This window comes from Mercenaria mercenaria, chromosome 1 (assembly GCF_021730395.1).
Source record: "Mercenaria mercenaria strain notata chromosome 1, MADL_Memer_1, whole genome shotgun sequence".
In the NCBI taxonomy this organism is placed as follows: Eukaryota; Metazoa; Mollusca; class Bivalvia; order Venerida; family Veneridae; genus Mercenaria; species Mercenaria mercenaria.
Window position 1 is genome coordinate 114,852,807 of NC_069361.1, and position 23,996 is coordinate 114,876,802.

At 32.9% G+C, this 23,996-nt stretch overlaps 1 protein-coding gene across 1 annotated transcript in view; it reads left to right on the forward strand.

Annotated features, from left to right (window-relative positions):
* Nucleotides 1-15,532: 15,532 nt before the first annotated feature.
* The window catches only part of LOC123525593 (thioredoxin-related transmembrane protein 1-like), a 32,802-nt gene continuing 24,338 nt past the window's right edge, over nucleotides 15,533-23,996 (forward strand). Inside the window, exon 1 of the mRNA XM_053530601.1 lies at nucleotides 15,533-15,712. Within this exon, the coding sequence (XP_053386576.1) occupies nucleotides 15,567-15,712 (146 nt within the window). The 5' untranslated portion in view covers nucleotides 15,533-15,566. The remainder of the gene's footprint in view (nucleotides 15,713-23,996) is intronic.

Genomic DNA, 23,996 nt, shown 5'->3' on the forward strand with positions numbered 1-23,996 from the left:
AACAAAATAGCAGGAGACCTTACGATATTGTTACACATCGAGTTTGATAAAAATCAATTACATTTTAGTGGTTAATGCGAAGAAAGGCATGTCTACTTTTAGCTATAGTGGTCCCTAATAGGACCCAAGTTCCTATATAAATAAATTTGGAAGAGGACCTTATAATGATGCTCCAGACCAAGTATGACAAAGATCCACCAAGCTGTTCATGAGACGCTGTATAAAGGCATTTCTAGTTTTAGCTCTAGCAGACCCTAAAAGGGGTTAAATGTCCCAGCTGAACAAAGTTGGCTGCGGGCCTAATAAAGATGCTACAAATCAAGATTGATTAGAATACATGAGAAAAAATCAATTAAAGGATTTATTTATTTATTATTTTTATTTATTTCTAAAATAGGCCAACTGATCCCGCTTTAACAAATGCATATTCGCTATTCATGAATCTTTGGACAATGACGTCACACCTATAAAAAGTAAAGGTCAAGCAAAACATACAATTGTAATTATTTCAATATTTCTGTTTCATAAGCAAAGTTTAACCGTAGTCATATCACATTGATAAACTGTATGCAGCGTACCTCCATTTCAGAGTAATGAGATTCAGTCATTATATAGCATATATATAATAAAACAGATTTCAACTGAGTTCAATATTTGCATACCATACTAAAGAAAAATATTCATATATAATAAATCAGTTAATAATTTATAACAAACATATCAAAGCAAACAAGTACTCATTTTAATATGCAATCTGAATAAGTCACAAAAGCAAGAAACCTTTTCATATACAGACGACAATTGTAACAAGGAAAATCTTTTAAAAAACACTTCTCTACATAAAAGACTCTTATCACACCCTTATTCATGTGATACGAAGACCGTATTCAGCTCTTTCTTTAATTTGATATATGTTGGTATTTGAACAGGTTTTTATCATATTTATTAAACTTACTGATCATTTTGAGATATATCAATATTCTTGCTGAATATACTGAGCCAAAGTTAGCTTTAAAACTGTGAACAGCGTCATTTGGATAAACGCTTTGTCTACATTTCACTCAGCGTAGCACAATCGACAGAGTGAAAGAAATTGACACTCTCGTCCAATCAGGCAGAGTGTTGCATAAATCTTCCATTTTGATAAATTATCTATAATGCGTTATCAAGTAGTTTGATTTGCAAATTGAAGTCACGTGGCATAGGTAACGAAAACCAATTTAGACGGCGTCGCCGAAAAACTATTGTAACAAGAGAAAATTCTTTAAATCATGCTTGAAAGCAGTTATATTGTTATTATGAAGTTTAATGTAAGAAGGAAGTGAATTCCATAGGAGTTCAGCTTTGTAGCTAAATGTTTGTTTCAGGTAGTTCGTTTTAGGTTTAACAATAGAAAGATCCATGTTTTCGGTTGAGCGCAGACTGTAATGATCATTATGAACAAAATGTAGCAAACCTGAAATGTATATAGGACAATCTCCTGTTTTACTTTTGTACACTAATAATGAAATATGGTATTTGCACCTGTTCTCAAAAGATAGAAGTTTTGAATTTCTTAATGCTTGCTACACATTGATTTTGTAATTATTTTTATAGCGCGTCTCTGCAAAGATGTAATGTTATCAGTGTCCGATTTGTGACAAAGTCCCCAGACACTGCAATAATATTCCATGGTTGACATAATATATGCATTGTAATACAATAGTTACATCTGTTAAGAAAAATGCAATTCTTCTAAGTAGATCAATTTTTGAGTTTAGTTTATTAACCACGGTACTAACGTGGGATTGCCAAGACAGTGTTTCATCGATATATACACCTAGAACACTCTGACACTTCACATTTTCAATGACCGAATCATTTAAAATTAACTCGAGTTTTTTAGTATGTTTTATTTTGACTCTAGTGCTCAATACCATACATTTTGTTTTTGAAGGATGAAGTGACATGTTATTTATTTTACACCAATTATGGACACTATTCAGGCTATACTGAAGTTCAGACTGAATTTTTGTAATACTGTAGGCAGATTTATGTAAGGTGGAGTCATCGGCATATAGATCAATGTTGGTAGTATTTGAAATTAACGCCATGTCATTGATATATATCAGAAAAAGAAGGGGTCCTAGTATGGATCCTTGAGGGACACCGGATTGTACTGTCATTCTTTTGGAATGCAGTTTCTTTACTTCTAGAGTCTGTGTTCAATTAGCTAAATAAGATTTAAATATATCCAATGTTTTGTCTGTAAAATGGTAAAGTTTCAGTTTATAAATCAGTATTTCATGATCCACCATGTCAAAAGGTTTCCTAAAGTCAAGAAAGATAGTCCCTACATACTCCCCATTGTCAATGTCTTTTAGCCACGTTTCTATTAGGTATGTTAAAGCAGTCTGACAGGAGTGGATATGTCTGAATCCTGATTGATTTTTGTGTATTATATATGTTCGTTTAAAGAAGTCCTGTAACTGTTTAACAATGTGACGTTCAAATATTTTAGATATTGTATTAAGAACGGAAATAGGTCTATAGTTTCCTGGGTCTTGTTTGATACCTGACTTAAATTTAGGAATAACCCTTGCTTCTTTTAATTTATCAGGAAAAGTACCATTGTATATACTATTATTTATAATAGATAAAATTGCAGAAGTAATATGATCTCCACAATACCTCAACAATCTTGGTCCGATACCGTCAAGACCAGTAGATTTTGTCAATGATATTTTTACATCTAATGGAGTTATGTATTCAATATTAAACTGTACATTTCGCATCTAAGTATTTTCGAAGTTTTGTGAATTTTTTATCAACTAAAGGTATTTTTGTAATTATATGAGATACATTTACAAAATGGTAGTTAAGGGCATTTAATATTTCCAATTCATCAGTTGCGACATTATCGTCAATTATGAGTTTATTAGGAATATTAAGTTGTTGGTTTTCTTTGTCATTATTCTTTAGATTTTTCCACAGATGTTTAGGGGATTTATTATCTTTTACAGCGTTGTTATAAAAAGATTTCTTACTTTTCCGTATCATAGAAGATAACTTATTTCTAGTTTTCTTAAAATTTTCAAAGTCTTATGCTTATAATAGTAGTCTCGGAGATAAATTGCTTGTCGAATATCTTCTGTAAACAAAGATGGTTGACAAACCTGTTTAATTCTTTTCTGTTTAACCTTTGTGTGTTTAGCTAGAACAATGTTGATGATATTATAAAACATATCTAGCGCCAAATTTGGGTTAGGTACAGTTTCGATACCATTTAGATGTGATTTTGCTAAGTCAGTTCTAAAAAGGTCTACATTAAATATATCAGATATGAGATCGCTTCTTGTGGTATAAATGTGATCTATAATAGAAGTACCCGTTTTATGTATTCTTGTAGGTGTTTCAATTAATTGTGAAAGACCATATTTTGCAAGGAATATCTCCCATCGTTTGTTTTTGAATTTATCGTTTTTTGCAGTTGGGAAATAATTTATACTGAAATCACCCAGAACATGTATTTCATACTGTTGATACTCTAATTTACTAAACTGACTGTCATATAAATCTATCCATGACTGCTTAGAATCAGGGGGTCTATATACAAAGTTAACAAGGAAAAGTTTATTTCTGGTTAAACTGATTTGAATCCAAACTAATTCTAACGCATCTAATATAAATCATAGCGCCTTATATGTGATATTTTATTTGATATATATACAATTAAACCGCCACCTCGTTTACAAACACGATCTTTTCTCTCAAAATTGTAGCCTGGGATTACTAATTCATTATCGTGTACATCTTGTGTTAAAAACGTTTCGCATAATCCAATAATATCAATATGTAAAGACTGCGTTAAATGAAATTTTAATTCATCGCGCTTATTAAGAATATGTTGAATATTTAAGTTAAAAATGCGTAAACCTTTACTTTTACCTTTTGGCTGAATATTAATGGCATCCAATATATACCTATCGATAAATGATGGGAAACGCGGTAGGTCGTCCAGGCTGATATTAATTCTTAAGCTGTCCGAATAAAGTAATACATGTAAATGCAGTGTATTTTATCAAAGAAAATAAGTTGTAAAAGTTTGTATACAGCTGCAATATTTGCACAGGCTTAATTGAAACTGTACTATTGTTTACGTTCGAGCCATTTACACATCTACTGGCATCTTTCTGCGCAGCCGACACTTTCTATGGAAAACTGATTTGTTGAAATATGTGAAAGACAATCTTAAATATGAGGAATCTTGAATGAAATAACATTTTTTATAAGTTTTATCAGTTACTGTAATAAAATGTTGATACTGGTTTATGTTGTATTGACAAGTATCATGCCTGAAAGGTATCTTGCCATTTTTGTGGTTGTGTTTTCACATCGCTTTTTAGTACAAAGACAGTGTTGTTCATATAATGTAAGACAATTGACTTAGTACTGATAAGACAATATCACCTTTCAGATTACTTAGTATACTTTATAGAAAGAATTAAGAATTTTTAAAATTATTTTTTTAACTTCTAGCAGATATACATGTAATAAATTTGGTCAGGTTTGCGCCATTTTCGTCCGAACAGGTCTTGTATTCAAGCGGTCTTAACATAAAATTTAGCCCGGTGACCCATACATTTTTAGCCATTTTGATGCCAACAATACAATTATTTATACACAAGAAAAACAGGAAAAAATTATATGAAACAGTTTTTTTCAAAATTTTAAAAAATATTCTTCACTATGGGTATTTTTCATTGAAAGAAAGTTCACAAAAGTGAATATGAAACAAGATTTTTTTCCCATTTGTACCTATTATTGTAAGGATCTAGTATTACAAATATGACTATGATATCAAATAAGTATATGATAAAATCTGTAAAAAGAATAAACTTGATGTATATTTTGGTTGGTATTTATAAAAAAGCAGACAATTATGAAAATGTTAAAAAATCGCTGGCAGTTTCAGCAACAGTGGGTGTGTTCAAAACAATTTTTCACAAAAACAAGCCTGGTGACCTATTGTTTTTATTTGTTCATTGTTTTTAGCACAAATTTTCCTATTTTATATGTGATTTTGAAAAAAATCTATGAAAGGAAAAAAACTATAGGAATTCTCTTTAAAGCCTCGTCCTATCGGAAATTTTCGATGAGTAATAAAAAATTGAATTACTTCATTTATTTGTAAAAGCCGTAATGTAATATATAGAGGGTATTACATGAGTGCCTTTTAATACTGAATTTATTAAACGAGATGAATGAAATAAAGGCTGTGCCGAGAGTTTAATATATTCAATGTGGAATGTGACAAATGTAATATTATTTTCAGTTTTCCAGCTAGGATTTGAGAAGGGCATGTTGGAAGATAAAACAGGGCACTTCAAGCCGCGAAGCTGTGAGTGGAGGAGGCTGTGGGAGGCGGTATTCCCCTCAAACTGTGGGGAGGGGAACTCCCCAAAGAAGTTTTTGAAAAATTGGACATCAAATAGACATCTAGTGTGTTTCTTGGCTGCAAATATTGTTTTTCTTTTAATTCAAAATAACCTGAATTTGTATTAACTATACAAGTTAATGATGCTTGAAAACTACATTGGGACTGACTAGTATTTTAAGAAATCAAGCAGTATTGGAACTATAATTATGTTTAACTCTAATTCTTTTAAAAAATTCCTAAGCACTACTAAGCATTATTTCAATTTCACAATGTAAGTTTCATAAAACATTCCTAAGCAATATTTCAATTTCACGATGTACAAAGTTACAGCAATAAATTTTAAATTTCATATGACATTCCTAAGCAATATTTCAATTTCACGATGTACAAAGTTACAGCAATAAATTTTAAATTTCATATGACATTCCTAAGCAATATTTCAATTTCACGATGTACAAAGTTACAACAATAAATTTTAAATTTCATATGACATTCCTAAGCATTATCTAAATTTCACAATGTACAAATTTACAGTAATAAATTTTAAATTTCATATGACATTCCTAAGCATTATCTCAATTTCACAATGTACAAATTTACAGTAATAAATTTTAAATTTCATATGACATTCATTCCTAAGCATCATCTCAATTTCACAATGTACAAATTTACAGTAATAAATTTTAAATTTCATATGACATTCCTAAGCATTATCTCAATTTCACAATGTACAAAGTTACAGTAATAAATTTCAAGTTACATATAACATTCCTAAGCATTATTTCAATTTCACAATGTACATGCACAAAGTTACACTTATAAGTTTCAGGCAGAGCTAACATTCCTGAATATTATTTTCTAATTGTGACATTTCAGTGTTCCAGCTAGTCATATAGAAAGTAATAACCATTCAAGTTACAATGTACAAAGTTCCATGTTCAGATGATTTTCTAACAGCTTTGTTTTTTTTTCAAGTAGGAAGAAATTATGGACACCAGACGTCTGTCTTTTTTTTAAGAAGTTGGCCACTATACTTTAGGTCTAAAATTTTCAAAGGTTTCACTCAAACAATTTAACTTTACATTTAGAAGCATGTTTAGGGTTTGTGGTGTCAGTACACACCGGTGGTCAGTCTTTATCAATTTCAGGGATGAGAAGACTCGTTCTACCGCTGCAGTGCTGAGAGGGAGTGTGAGAGCAACTCCTACCTACCAAGTGGGTAGGAAGTGGACAGACCCTTGTCAAGATGTTGTTTTCCGTGGAACAGCTCAGCAAGGTGTCGCAGGCTCCTGCTCTGAGCAGATGTAGTGGTCAGAAGCTCAGTGGATCCTTGCCACTGTGTCTGAAGGTCAACAGCATTCATCATGTACTTGTCTGCTAACAAGTCCATCTCAGTAGTTCCATGAAATGACGGTATGTCCTGCAGGTGATATAGGTCAACGACAGACAATTGCCTCCATAATATCACAGTCAGTGAATCTGCGAGTTATGTTTTCAGTTAGACCTGACAAAAAATCAATGCATGCCTTGGAGAAAGAGTTGATAGCATCACTGTCACATGATATTTTACATTCAGACATGATCGAAGCTGCCTGGGCTAACCACGTACCATTCTCTACTTTCCTCTTTTCTAGGATGCGCAGAGTCTTGTTCACATTAGCCTCCGCCATGCCCAGGTTTATTCCTTCTTTCTGGAAGAAGCAACTAAGAGCAGCAAGATGTGGAAGGATGACTACCAGTAAGAGAAGGATATGAAGGTTCACAGGATTTTTCAACAGTTTCAGGATACCGGTACCATGGCCTACAGGGTATTCAGAAATGGTGTTGGACTCCGGGTCCACAATGAGGCTGCGGTAGGCACTTTCTGAGAGCTGTCACGGCACGCCAACGCTAACCTGTAGTCCTTACAATGGACAGTTACCAGACACGGTTGTTGATCCTTCAGCTGTTTTGCAACACCTGTGTTCTTGCTAGTGAAGACTGCTGCACCATCAGACGCGAACCCAGTCATTTTGCTCATTGAAAGATAATGATCTTAATCTGCTGTTAGATCTTCTCTGTGATGGCGTCAGTAGTGGCAGACTTCAGTGTGGTGTCACATTGGAACGTTGTTTTTAGTTCACCAGAGTCATTGATATAGTTACAACACATAGCCATGTGTTTTTCATTTGACAGATCACATTCTTCGTCTACCATGGTAGCAAAGCAGGGGCTGGCACCAACGACGGACTTAAGATCTTCATGGACCTCGGTGTAAGTTCTGCATAATGTCCCAACTGGTATAGCTAGAATTCTTAGCCAGACGTAGATTCTTAAGAGACGCTAAACCAACTTGAATGCACAGATCAGTCAGATCTGCAAAGAGACTGAGTGGCAGATTTTTCACAATAATGAATTGAAAAATTTTAAAGCATCCAATATAGCTGTCTGTGCCGGACTATTCACCTTATCATCGGTAGGATACCGTTTCATCAAACTTAAACTTAAACCATTCTTGTGTTGAGAGCTGTTCTCATGATCCTTTACTTTGTCAATCCTCATTGTTCTGTAACCGGTATCAAACCAGGTCCTAGATCCATTCAGTCCATTGGAATTGAACTATTTCACAATTTACACAATAACACAGAGACATTTCCATCGTTAGTTTCCCCTATTTTGTGGATTATCCAGGGTCGACCTTTCTGCCACCCTGGATCGAATCCAATTTTGTGTCCTCTTGCAACCTTGCGGCGTTTAGCTGGAGGTGCTGCTACTGACTCACTCTCGCTTCACTGAAAATACATAAAGAACCATACTTGTTAAATAAGTAGTACTTTAACTATTATTACCTGTCTACAAAGACCATCATTTTTATATCCAATCAAATTATTATCAATAACATTAAACCTTTTCAGAGAGACCACTCTTGTTGTTTCTATAGGTGGTCTGTACAAACAGGTTGACTTGAATTAGCTGTACTGGCAAGAGAACAGTCCCCGGACAGTAGTAATTGCCGTTCACTCTCCCCTAAATCAGATGCATGTTTTCTTGATAACTGTTCAGTTCGTTCTTTATATAGGTATATGTATATAAATGCTCTAAGATTCACAGCAAGAGTAGGGTTTTATATTATCACCCATGGGGGTATCTGTCTACATGAGCATGCATAAGAGGTGCCTGTTAAGGGCCAGAGGCATTTGTAATAGCAGGATTTTGCATTAGTCAGACTCGCAGACAACATTATCATTATGTAATGAGTACTGATATTTTCTGTCTATACGTCTTGGTCTCGATTTACATACATGAGAAAAACAAGTGGACGGCCATTACTGCTGACAGTGTTTAAAATGTGACGATTTATGTACCCCTTATTTATACCGCAATAGAAACAGACCCAAAGCCTCTTTACTAACCAGATTTTTACTATAGACCTGCTTTAACATCTCTAGCACAGTATTTGTATGATTTTTGTCCGGGAACTGCTCTTATGTCAGTATTGTATTTATTGTAAAATAAAGTTTAAACTTTAAAAAAAATATCTATTGTCTTCAGTTCGTGAATGCAAAATTTCTGGTTTGTTGATACTTGCAGAGCAACTTACATTTTAGATGGTGTTTCTGGTAGTGAAGATGGTGTTTCTAGATTTGGTGTTGGTTTTTCAGGCTGTGTAGACACTGACCCGCTCACAATCTCGCCTAGAAAAGAAAAACAAAAAGAATGTGTTTATTACATGTTAGCTTTACTTACTGAAACATCAAACATTCCTCTTTCTTACAAGAAATAGCGCTTCCAAATCTCATGAAAATATTTTACATAATAACATGTTTTAAACGAAATGTTACATTGCAGAAATGTGTTGATTAATTTACACACATACAAAGTTAGTTATTCGCTTTGCTGAATATTTCGCAATAATTTTCGCTTGAACTGAACTCTGCCGCAATACGTATTACGATTTCCAGTCATGGCGTGTTTAAACAAAGACCTAAAGTTCCATCATATTTTATATTAATTTTACAATAAAGAACATATTAGAAACGAAATAATTTATAGAAAAACAGTGTTTTAACACTATTTAGATATACACTCGGGCGGTTATATGCGCCCTCGTGATATTATTATGCCGGACGTTTAACCGCCCATCGTGTATAAATAGTGATAAAACACTGTTTAACTATATTTTTTCGTAATTCTAGTATGCTTTTCTCTGTTAAAACACTCTAACGCTAGAATGACGTCACGTAAACGTGCGATGACGCCAATGTTTTTGTTATACCCATTTCCCATTGTACTTTAGTGATTCTATGTATCTACTTGCATGTATATATAAGCAATAAAATATGGTTAAGTTAACTTAAATTAAAGAGCGCTTTTATATTTTGTCTACTGTTTTAGATTAAGGGCATATTAGAATCGAAATAATTTATACCAAAAATACGGTATTTTAACACTATTTATAACTCGGGCGGTAATAGATCTACGTACGTAGTACAAATAGTTTCACCCGGGCTGAATCCTCATGAAATTATTACGCCCGACTTATAACAGCCCATCGTGCATAAATAAGTGTTAAATCACTCTTGCTATAAATTATTTCTTAAATGGAAAAGAATAGGACGAATGTAAATATCAAGTGTAACATTCAAATAACAAATGGAACTTAATGAGGTTTAGATGGGGTGGCATGATACGGGGATGGTAGGCCTAGCTACATTAAGGGAACACCGTTGACTGGACCTGTGTATACTTAGTACACTATAAAAGCTGACTGACGAAGTTGCCAAATGGAAATAGGTCTTCGCGGGCCGCGACTTCGATTTCCCAATCCTTGAACTTAGATTTCTGACATGCTTTCGGAAAGGAGTCCCGTAAATTGGTGTTAATCACACCTGACACTTAAATTGTTTCTGACAAGTCGTCCAGATAAAGTAACTTTATTTAAAGAAATACAGTACAGCAGCTCCTGTCCAGAAAAAATAGTTGATTCTTTACATCGTATGAAAAAACACAGGTCGTCTAACACGATCGACAATGCAGGGTCCGTTCATGGACGGTAGTGGAAATGCATGCAAGCTATCGCCCAAGCACTCTAGCTCCTAGTTGAGCAGAACTCAACATTTACACTTCTTATAAGTACTAGAAAGTAATTTAGAGACATTCGCAGATGTATATTTTGAAATGTGCGCTCAGGTAATAACAAATATTAGACAATCATATACAGTTTAGTTTAATAATATTTTATTGTATTTGTTATTAGGCATATGTACAATAGTATGAACACAAAAGTAACATATACAAATGGATTGGGCCACGAGTTATATCAACATCAGCAAACGGCCCGTTCCACATGAAGTCAAATTAACAGCTCTGTAAACAAAGTGATAGATAATATGTCTATGATAACTTTTTAACTATGAATGAGAAAAAAAAAAAGAATATGCTTTAAAACCTATTAATTTCTGATCAAAGAAGTGAGAAAACGGAGGAGAAAATGACTGTAAAGAAGATGAAAAAAATAACTTTGAACTGAGATTAGATAGATCTAACATCATTGTTTCACAAAGAAAAAAATATTTTAATGATTGAAAAATAATCAGAAATCCAGTTAGAGAAAAAGGAGGGACGATTCCTCTGAATTGTTCGACAGCCGGCACCCGCACCAACCCAACCACCCCGTGGACCCATCATCTACATCGGAAATAACACAGGGGCTGCAGTAGTAAAACATTAGTAAAAACGTTTTGTATTTTTTATAAATTTTTGAACTTCTGCAAATAGTCTAACATTTTCTTCATCAGTACGACTACTTATTCCAAATAATAGTTTGTTAGTATTTATCGGATGAAACGGTCGTGTATTACGAAATAATATTATTCTTTGGTCAGCAAATAAGCGACATCGGAAAAAATAATGTTCAGCATTTTCGAAATTATGACCACAGTTACATTTTGGAGTGTCTTTTAGATGATTATTGAATAAGTCTGCATGTAAGTTACTACAATTATTTCTAATACGGGCGTGATGGACCTGTTCAGCTCGGTTTCCACTAAGGAAGAATGTTGGTACAATAGGGGGTTTGTATACTTCTTTCAATTTTTGTTTGAATTTTGCGAGTGTATCTATTTCGCGGATATTTTGATCTTGTTCGTCCCACAGTTTTATCGCTGATGGTATTACAGATTTTGAATATATTTCTAGGCGTCTGGGTAGCGTTACAAAGTCCGAGTTATTTCTTAAGAAGTACGAGTTAGAGTCTAAAACAGTTGGCGGAAATAGTATATTTAAGTAATCGGGAAGTTGACCATATTTATATTTATGAACTAGAATCAATTTTTGCATTTTTCTTCTGTCTGCAAGTGATACCCAACCTATTTCGCGTAAGAGATTTTCTATTGAGACTGACCTAGTAAGACCGCTTACTATTCTCGCTGCCTCATATTGTAATTTTTCAATAATATTCTTTTCATAAGAAGTACAATTATCCCAAACTATAGACGCATATTCCAAATACGGTCTTAAGTATGTAATATAAATTTGATTGAGTGATTTTCGCTTTATTTTGAATTTAAGCATTCTCATAGAACCAAGTACTTTAGAAGCTGATGCTACGATGTTAGAAATATGGGTATGCCAAGAGCCGTCCTGGCTTAAAGTTAGACCTAAGTGTTTATGATTTTCAACAAAGTTTAACTGTGAGTTTTGGAAAGTTAATTTAGGTCTAGCCATATCTGAAAGGGAAAAAAATAAGACTTCCGTTTTCGAAGGATTGAAGTTGACTAACCATTGTTTGGACCATTTATTAATTATTTCTAGGTCTGCATTCAAAATTGATTCCATGTATTGTGTATTTGAAGATGAAACCGCGAGAGAACTATCGTCTGCGAAAAGACGTGTAACACTAGTAAGGGACTCTGCAATATCATTAACGTAGATGAGAAAAAGTAACGGCCCGAGCACCGATCCCTGTGGAACGCCTGATTCTAAAAGTTTTTCATTAGAAAAAGTAGAGCCGACAAATACTTTTTGAGTGCGGTTACTAAGATAGCTTGATATCCATTTAATGATATTTCCAGAAATACCGTATTGGCGAAGTTTGAATAAAAGTCCTTTATGCCAAACTCTGTCGAAAGCTTTCGAAATGTCACAGAAAACCATACACATAGATTGTTTATCGTCGAAAGATTTACATATTTGGTTATATATATCGATAAGTTGGTATATTGTAGAATGTCCTGGTAAAAATCCTGACTGGTTTTTGTATATGAACTGGTTTTCACAATTAAGGTAATTATATAAATATTTAAACACGATACGTTCCATGACCTTTCCTACGCAACTTATTAATGAGATAGGTCTGTAATTGGAAGCCATATCCTTTGAACCTTTCTTAAACAAAGGCATAACATGAGCTTTTTTCCAAGAAATTGGATAAGAGTGTTCTCTAACTGATCTATTAAAGAGGATACACAGAGGTTTGTAAATAGTTGACGCTGTTCCTTTTAACATGCGATGACTAATTTGATCCGGGCCACTTGCTTTATTAACCATTAAGTTTGATAGTACATCTATCACTTCTTGTTCTGTAATAACAAGATTATCTAATGTAGAGTCAGTTTTTAATCTGAAGTCTGGAAGATCTGTATTAGAATCATCAACATTAGAAACAGCGACAAAGAAGTCATTAAGCGTATTCGCCTTATCATATTCTGACGTTGAATAAGTATTATCGTTGTTTAATAACGGTGGAATGATTTCACTTTTTACCGAATTTTCTTTCATTAAGGTTTTAACAAGTTTCCAATACTGGCGAGGATTTGAAGAACTTAAATCATTCAGTGAAAATTCTATAGAGTTATAAAATTGTTCTTTTGCATATTTTTTCATATTATTGACTTTGTTCCTGAGATTTTTAAATTTTCCAGTCAGATACTTTGTTAGAATTTATTGCTATACGTTTTTGTCGATCACGCTGACGTGAAGTTTTTCGTATTTCAGAAGTATACCAAGGTTTGTCATTGGGACGGACTGTTACTAAACCTGTTGGAATACAAAGTTTTGCAAGATCTATGTATCTTTCAACAAAAGAATCAGCCGCATTATCTAAACTACCATGATTTAAAAATGACCAGTCAGTATTACTTATAAGAGTATTAAATAGCTCAAAATTTGCATTTTTGTAATTCCATACTTGTCTTTTGTAAGATGAATTTAACTGTAGATCAATCTTAATGTGAACGTAGGTACCAAAATGATCACTTATATCCCTGTCAGTTTCAAAAGTTCCTGCGTCAAAGTAATGAATATCTTTTGTTATTGCAATCGGATCGATAAGTGTGCTAGAATGACTTGTTACTCTTGTTGGTTCATTTATAATATTGTTCATGTTATTCAATGTAAGAATGTCACGAAATTTATGTTTTGCTGCATTGAGTTGGTCTTCATTTACATCTCCTACCATTATAATGTTACTATTTATTTCGGCCGCTTTTTCAAGACAAGTATTAATTCTATCCCAAAAATCAACAAGTGAGTTCGGTGGTCTGTATAGCGTGCAAATTAAAAAGGATTTCTTGTGGTCTTTGACATTTATCCACATTGATTCCGGTAAGAAAGCTTCCAATTCTAGTAATCGTTTTGGCCGCAGTGAAGACGAAGTGTACATTAAAAGGCCTCCGGAGTGCGCACTTTTGTCTTTTCGAAAAACCGTATCGAAACCATCAATGTTTAAGATATCGTCATCTACATCAAAAGATAAATGAGTTTCTGTAAAACATAAAATACTGTTGCTAAAGTCTGAAAAAGTATCCTTAACGTAGTTCATTTTATTTCGAATACTGCGTATATTTAAATGGAAGATTGTGAGGCATTCTATAGTATCTGGTCCAGGATTTTCTTCTATATCACCAGACAGCAGAAGAGTTACTTTGACCATAATAGACGAGTATATAAATTGAATGAATAATTCAGAGTTAATCTGTTCATTGCTTAGCAAAGCTCGTGAGTTTAGTATATCACATACAAGAAGAACAATTACAAATGAACATTCAATACAAATTAAATAGCTCCATATATAACACAATATGCGATGCAGTATGCTCACTTGTTTTATAAATGTATTAAGTAAAGCTGCAAAAATTACATTTAATAAACATATGCGAATTGTGAATTTCTTTGTCAAACTCTGTCCCCTATGTTTATAATAAAGTCCAATGGCCTGTCTCCATGAAATTATATCGTTACCCATGTGGGAGTAATATCAAGTCAAATACTATGGAGTAAGGCCCTTGGACCCAAGTTGTCAATTGGTGTAGTATTGAGACCCCGCGGCACCCGAAGCCGATACGAACACACAGGCAGTCGAACAAAACAAAGGATAAAAAAACTACATGAAACATAATTTGTATACAAAAACACACCAATTTCAAAATGGTGAAAAACTAGGTGAAAAATGCTATTAAACTATTTCTCGTACTTCTCTATAACAAATGAGTTTGACAATATACAGTAGAGGGGAGATTATTCCTATAAGACATAAGACATAGTTTTCTCCCTTTAAATATTTCGTTTGTCATATATTGGTTATTTGATATAATTAATCAAATGCATTGCATGAACGATATTTTTTATACAAAAACAGCGTAATATTACACAAAACCTTCAGAACGTATACAAATGAAAGATGGTTTACATAATAAAAGTCTTATTTCATCACTTATAAAAATCATATTTCATGTATACATTTATCAAAAACTAATGCACCATACTGAAGAATCATCTCATATCAAAATTTCTTTAATCCAGTTTACGCTTATCATATTACCAAATTAATATTTCATAATTAATAATCATATACAGTAGACTCTTGATCTAAAAATTAATTATCTCCGATTTATGGCAAAATCTGTAAGTTAACACTTGATGTGTTCTTTTATTACTATTTTACACCTTTTTCTATATGTGGCATATGGCAACAAATGCTGGATGCATTGGTTGATGATTCAATTTACTTTGACTTTGACGACCACCCGACAATCAACACGTGTATGTTTCTTCGTGAAATTCCGTCGTAGCAGGGTATTTATTCCGTAAAATATTTAAACGATTTGATTGGGTAGTGGCGCAGTACGGTAGAGACCGGCATATTATTCTTTTACTTCCTGTTTTCAACATGGCGGTGATAGCGTGTGTTTTGACATTTCTGTACGTTTTCTCCGCGTTTTACACTGTCAGTTGTTCAAATTATCAACCAAGGGCAATTCAGCTTACTGAAGATACATGGCAAGATATCTTACAGGGAGAATGGATGGTAGAATTGTACGTATCGTTGCAATGAATACCAGTCGTTTCACCCCCTGGATGTTTCACCTCCCAAAACCCTAGTTGTTTCACCCCCCATTTGAATATGAAAAGTATGATTGATTTAAGCTGAAGTTTCAGTTTAAATTATCTAAAAAGAGGTTTAATCCTAAAAAGTATGGCTATAAACATGCAATTTAAATTATGATATATAATAATGTTAGTTGATCAGTTGATTTATGGTGAATAAGCCTTTGTAGATAATACAGCAACTTTTTTGTTGTTGTTTTTAATGTGTCAATAAATTATAAATTTAGATATTTAGTGTTTTCAAAACACTAATTTATAATTAAAATCAGCAACACAAATATAATTAATGACATAGTTTAATCATAAAAGATATATTTGATTGATGTAAACAAATATTTATGTGATATTAAGTATAAAAGTTTTTTTTTTCAAATGTGCTTACATAATTTTATGTCATTGATGATGACTAAGTTCACTTTGATTATATGTGTATAAATGAAAGTGGTGATACTTGTTAAGATATTTATGTGATTTTTTTTCAAAATTAAATGCTTATTTTTGAAGGAAAATAGTTTAATAATGTATAATATAATAAAATATATGAAAGTACAAGTGTTTCCTTGTTTAATTCAATAATGAATGAAGAATGACCCTTTCTGTCTTTAGTTATACTTTGTCTGGAATGTACAATGTGTATCAAGTGTCAGCTGCCAATCAGTGACACATTTATTTCACAGGAATTTCAAAAATGAACTGACATAGAATTTCACAGGAATTTCATAGGAATTCACACCTCCCTGAGTAGCCTCTCCCGAACCCAACCAGCAAAACCTTGCCAGTTTATCTTTAACATCCATTAAAATTAGGTATTTTTGGCATTTTCTTTTAAATTCTATATTCTGAAATAAATATCAAGGAGTAAATGCGAGAGTTCTAAGTGCAATTAAATAAAGAAACACTTAGAACTTTTTCGCATTTACCTCTCAATAATTATTATGCAGTCTTTACATTCATTGAAATAAGTCTTGTTGTGTCTTTCTGTCTTTAGTTATACTTTGTCTGGAATGTACAATGTGTATCAAGTGTCAGCTGCCAATCAGTGACACATTTATTTCACAGGAATTTCAAAAATGAACTGACATAGAATTTCACAGGAATTTCATAGGAATTAAAACCCCCTGAGTAGCCTCTCCCCAACCCAACCAGCAAAACCTTGCCAGTTTATCTTTAACATCCATTAAAATTAGGTATTTTTGGCTTTTTCTTTTAAATTCTATATTCTGAAATAAATATCAAGGAGTAAATGCGAGAGTTCTAAGTGCAATTAAATAAAGAAACACTTAGAACTTTTTCGCATTTACCTCTCGAAAATTATTATGCAGTCTTTACATTCATTGAAATAAGTCTTGTTGTGTAATGATGTTTTTTTTTTTTGTTTTTTTTTTTTTTTAGAAATTAGTATGTAGTCATTTTGTTCTGATAATACTAATTACTTTTTCACTGATTTTTTTTTTCCATTTGACTCAAAGTTATCTACACATTTTGCCTAAAATAAACATTCAAGCAAATTAATTTATTGAATAATTTACAAATTTAACTATAATCTGCAACAATTTTTTTTAAATACTACAGAATTATTATTATAAACTTAATAAAGATTATTCTGTAATTCAAGAGGTATGATAAGTTTTCTTAGTTTCTAAATTATGTAGTCTTTTTATTGAAATAAATAACAATTTTTTACTGATTCTTTTTTTCAGTTTGACTCAAAGTTATCTACACATTTTGCTTAAAATAAACTTTCAAGCAATTTTATTGAATAAACAATTTTACAAGAAGGATTATCATAATTTTACCTTTTTTATATATTTTTTTTAGAGTTTTTCTAAAAAAATACCTAAATTATTTTGATTTATTCAGAAATAAAAAATGTATGTACAAAAATTAACCTATTTAATTCAATAGACCTATTAACTGCAAATTTTTTTATAAGACTGCAGAATTATTCTTAAAAACTTAATCAACATCATTTTTTATTTCCAAATAAAGTTGCTGAATATGATGATTAAGTATGTGCTAAAGTTCTGCTGTTATGCTTCTTTGATCTGAGACTGCTCAACACCTACCATTAATCAAAGATCAGTCAAGTATAACAAAAGATCATTTAACACCTATTTAATCACTATAAATAATCAGGGGGTGAAACGTCTAGGGGTGAAACAACCAGGAGGTGAAAAGTCTAGGGGAGAAACGTCTAGGAGGTGAAACGTCTTGATACCGTTGCAATTAATACTTTGTTTACGTTACACTTTTGATATTTGCCATTAAAATTGATGGGAGGGGTATGATTAGGGTTTTTGGTTGCGAGTTTACCCGCTACCAAAGTTAAGTGTAATTCTGACAATCATATAGCATCTTTATTTGATTCCAAAGGATGTTCATGTGCTAGACAAAATAGTCCAATTCATGAACAATGCGGATTAATTATCAATGTTCAAGCAGTTCTGATTCAATCTGTATCCATTCGTAGATTGTTTAAGATTATGTAAGATCTGTCAATGATATGGTTTTCCAGCCCATAGTTACATCACATACATGCTATACCTTCAGCCGGGAGACTTTTTCTCCCGTATTTTCAGTATATCTCCTGGTTAGTCCAAAGAATTGTACTCGAGAGTTAAATATCGTTATATATTTTTGACTTGTCGATATCCGCCTCCGAGTACAAACCAGAAAAGGAAAAGAATGTGATAGCACTGTCCCCTTCTTTGCGTAAATAACATTGTGTTATAATAATATGAATTAAGACACCGCCTAGCATTGGGGATTTATCTCTTATATATCCGCTTAGAAAGAAATATTCAACGCTCAAGAAAGTGAAACTTTGCTCTAAACTGTAGTTTACATTTAGTGTCATCATACCTCTTACAGCGAATGTCATACTTTGCAAAATTTACGGAAGCCGTGGCGGTGACGTCATTCAGCGTTCTCGCACTAGCTTTTAGGATTTTTTTGTTTGTTTGCACTCCACGCAGAAACTTGACGGCCTTTACACTTCCTTACTGTTTTAAAAGTGTTTTTCAGTTGCATGTACAGTTTTCATTACGAAAAAGAAGTAAAATAATCATGTTAGCGCGGTTTACGAGTTTCTATGACTGATTCGGGGTGCTCGTATGTTCATGCAGACAACCAGTCTGCGGTGTGTATATAATCCGGAACCGGAAAACATCGAAAAATTGCCTCAGTATATGCAGACAACAAAGACGAATGACTATATACGGACGTTACCGTCTCGGGGATTTTCATCCCCTATTAATAAAGCGACAGATCAAAAAAAGAAAAACATACATAGAAAGCCTGTAATTTTTCCTTTCCAATGATGTATATATTATCTAGATTCCTTAAAAAACTTTCAAACTATGGCAGTTAAAAAAATTCAGAGGTTTAAATCGCGTGTTACATATTGGAAAATGACCAATACAGATAAACACATTACTACACGAAGCGTTTTCATTGGTCACGCCTCGGACCGCCATTACATGAAGACGATTGAAATGTAAGAGGTTTAAATTTTTTACAACAGAAATTCTTGATAAATATGTCCTGCTGTTATGTTTTTTATTTACTGTTTATGATTTTAAACAACAGGTAAGCTGTTAGGGCTAAAAAAAATCGTGACTACTGATAAATCGTAATTTCAATCGACCACAGTTTCCACCACAGTTTTGATTGTTTCTGGTTGAGACCTCTAGGTAGACAACGTAAAATATCAAAATGTAAAATCGGTCTACCCGAGGTCTCATTATTTAGACTAATCTCTCGGTCTCCTAGTCCTAAATATAAGACCTGACATAACTCATATCACTTTATAAGTTCATTTTAATTGATATTTTACATTTTTTATTTTCCAAGTTATGTCAGGTCTTAACGTTGAACTGAAATAACGTATAGCACAAAAATCGCTTCAGATGTGAATTTTGATCTGAAGGTTTTTCAGCTCGACTAATCGAAGAATAAGTAGAGCTATCCTACTCACCACTCGCGTCGGCGTCACACCTTGGTTAAGTTTTTCGTACCAGTCCACATTTTGACAAAGTCTTTTGAGATAAAGCTTTGAAACTTTCAACACTTGTTTACCATCATCATGGCCAGTTATAGGCAAGAGCACATAACTCCATCAAGGATTTTGGCTGAATTATGGCCCCTTTTGACTTAGAAATCATGGTTAAGTTTTTCCTACCAGTTCATATTTTGACAAAGTCTTTTAAGAAAAAGCTTTGAAACTTTCAACACTTGTTTACCATCACCATGGCCAGTTATAGGCAAGAGTACATAACTCCATCAGGGATTTTGGCTGAATTATGGCCCCTTTCCACTTAGAAATCTTGGTTAAGTTTTTCGTACCAGTTCATATTTAGACAAAGTCTTTTGAGATAAAGCTTTGAAACTTTCAACACTTGTTTACCATCACCATGTCCAGTTATAGGCAAGAGTACATAACTCCATCAAGGATTTTGGCTGAATTATGGCCCTTTTTGACTTAGAAATCTGGGTTAATATTTCGTACCAGTTCAAGTTTTGACAAAGTCTTTTGAGATAAAGCTTTGAAACTTTCAACACTTGTTTACCATCACCATGTCCAGTTATAGGCAAGAGCACATAACTCCATCAATGATTTTGGCTGAATTATGGCCCTTTTTGACTTAGAAATCTGGGTTAATATTCCGTACCAGTTCATATTTTGACAAAGTCTTTTGAGATAAAGCTTTGAAACTTTCAACACCTGTTGACCATCACCATGTCCAGTTATAGGCAAGAGTACATTAACTCCATCAAGGATTTTGACTGAATTATGGCCCCTTTTGACTTAGCAATCTTGGTTAAGTTTTTCATACCAGTTCATATTTTTTGTAAAGTGTTTGACATATGGCTTTGAAACTTTTATCACTTGTTTAGTATAATAGTCTCTATCTGTAGGAAAGAGAACATAACTCTGTCATCTATTTTGGCTGAATTATGGCCCTTTTTGGACTTTGAAATTGGTTCTGTTTTCATACAAATCCATGTTTTGTCAAGACTATTTGACATATGGCTTTTAAACTTTGAACACTTGTTTATCATTATGATTTTCATCTATAGGCAAGAGTACATAACTATTTTGACTGAATTATGACCCTTTTTGGACTTTGAAATTGGCTCATACATTGCCATTTAGTGCAAGACTTACCGAAATCAAAGAAATACAGGAACATTGTTTGTCTAATCTATTTATTTCTTTTGTCTGAATATCCGTGGAAATATTTTGACCCCATTCTTCAATCAGTGCTTCGAATAGTCGAGCGCGCTGTCATCAGACAGCTCTTGTTTATCGACTTTCTGGCAAAAATGACTGAAACTTTCACATTGAGTGTGAAGAATAATCATAAATGTGCTTTATGGCAGCAATTAAAAGTTATATTTTACCTTATTTGTTATCAATTATCCGATTAATTAATCCAGTATCCAGTCCGTTGAAAATTTTGAATAGTGGCACGGTAATAACCGAGGGTGTTCCGGATGTAAACATGATTTGCATATCAGAATCATTTCTTGAACGAAAGTTACCTTTCCTCTAGGGCCGTCATCGATAGAAACGATATCGATGTATCAATGATATTTTTTTGTCGATCAATTATCGATTCCCATTTTCAAAAATCGATATTTTACAGAGAGAAAAAACTATCCAGCTAAACACTCAGACCCTCAAAAACAATTAAGCTTACAAAGTTGTAAATTTAGATAAATGCAAAAGAGAAGTGAAGGCAAAATAAAAATGAAAGATGTAATTAATTTTTATTTGTTTCTTTTATTTTCATAAATACAGATACAACACAATCAAACAGTAAAATGAAAAGTAGGCAATAAAACTAAAAATAGCATTTACAGGAAGGTATATAGTATGCATATGAACAAATAGGTTGTTAATCTAACTTAATAATCGATATATCGATGTATCATCGATATTTGTCTTCTGATATATCGGTATCGTCGATATGCCTAAGACCCAATCAATGACAGCCCTACTTTCCTCTATCCATACAGAGAAACTATAAATGTCAATAATACTTCTATTTTCAGAATAGACATTTAAAATTAATAAGAATAAAAATAGAAAATATACATTTATGATGAAAATAAAAATTACAATGAAAATATTTGGCGAGAAATGTTTTTTCGTCTACCGGCGATCAAATTTAATTGGTACTTTCAATTTCAAAATGTCAAAAAGATGAAGCATCATTTTGTGGATAATAATGAATTGTAAATCATTTTAACCTTGCAGAATTGAAGCAAAGGTATTTTTGTTCCATCTAGGTACAAAGTTTACCGATTTTATAATTAATGTTTTAGAAAATGAATTTATGCTACACTTCTTTCATACTTAGCGTTTAGACGTCGAAAAAGGCTTTGATAGTAAAAATGCAAAATGTCAGAATATTGAATGTTGAACATCAAATGACAACTTTTTCACGTCTAAGTGTTCGGACTACCGGTCTCCTGCCGGGACATGAAAACCTCCTGTAAAAAATTAATTAGATTAAAAAAAGTCCTCTGTCGAAAAATTGTATCTCGGATCCAGTGTAGACCTTTAGAAAATACTTGAAATTCAATATCGAGTAGCCAGGAAATACTCTTCAAACATCAGGGATTTTTTTACCATTTAGAAACTGGGGCCCGGGGCCCATTCAGTTGGGAAAAATGGCGCGTAAAACCTGAAAATTGGGAAATACAAAAAATAAGTTTTACCATCATACAACCTTTATTTCAGCATTGTTATTGTTTTATGTCATATTACAAGTCTTTTGTTTTATATTTTTTGTCTTTTGAAAGTGTCTACTAAATTTTCTGGTATTTCTTCAGTGAGAAACTCGCAGACACTCAACAGTTAGTAAAATTTTGGGAAATTTAAACCTAAGAATTGGGAAAATAAGTAAATTTTTGCAATTGGGATGGGGCCCATATTCGGCCCCAAAATCAGCCTTAAAAATCCCTGAAACATAATTTTGATAGTTGTCTATAATCCCTCAGGGTTTCCACTGGGCACAATTTTTTTTTTTCCGCCACTTAAATTTTTTAAGAAAAAGGTGCGCGCGGCAGAGGATCAATAATGTCGAAAAAAATAGAATTAATATAATATCACTCAATTAGTTCAGTTTTTTAAATTTATTTTGTACATTCCACAAATAACTCAACAAGCAGATGCATACACATTAACATTGATTTATCATGTAAAGATAAGTAGTCGGTTCAAATTTATACTGGCTGGGAACCATTTTCCGGACACATTTTCATATTTTGGGCTCCATTAGTCCCTAAAAAAATATTTGACATAAATGAAGCCCACACTGCACAAACTTCAGCTCCTTCCACATCTGATGTTCTAATCAGCATCGCATTGTGACGTAAAATATGGGTTCCATGGGGCCTCAAATGGGGTCATTTTATATTTTATAAGTTATTTTTCCCGTCAGGTGAACCAGTATCCGGACAAATATTTTGACGGTGTTTTGTCGTTAATTTGATATCAAAATAAGTAATTAAACTATTTCTACACATTTCTTTATCATTCATCTCTTCAGAATTGCACATGAAACATAACCCGACGTTCAATAGCAGCTACAAAAGCAAACTGAGGTTGACTATAAAAAACTTGAATTTCGTCTTATATGAACTCTTGATAATTCCAATAGATATAGAATAAAATTAGTGCAAAAATCAACAGTCCTGCATCTTCCGTAACTTCTAGCATGAAATTAAAAGTAGAACATGTTACATATGTCAGCAGACAAACATTATGTAGTTTGATTATTTCTTCCCCACTTGATACCTCGGTATGTGTGAACTACTGCGCATGCGCAATGCTATCTTCATGCCCCATTAAGACAGAGTTGTTTTTTTAACCGCAGATGAGTTATCATCAAAAACCCAAACATTATACAGCCTTATAAAATAGTGGTTTGTTGTAGACATGAAGAACAAACATCTAAATGATCTAGATGAAATAGTTACATGAATAACAACAAAATAAAGCGGATATTGATATTATTACATGTGTCCGGAAAATGGTTCCCCAACCAGTTTACCATTTTTTTTTCAATGTATTTCTCATTTCATACTTTAACTATCATACTATGCAATTTGCTGTTGAACCAGTCTATGATTCTATCCTAATATCACATTGAGTCAAAAATAGGTTTTAATCTTAATGCTCAACCATTTTCAAAACAGATCT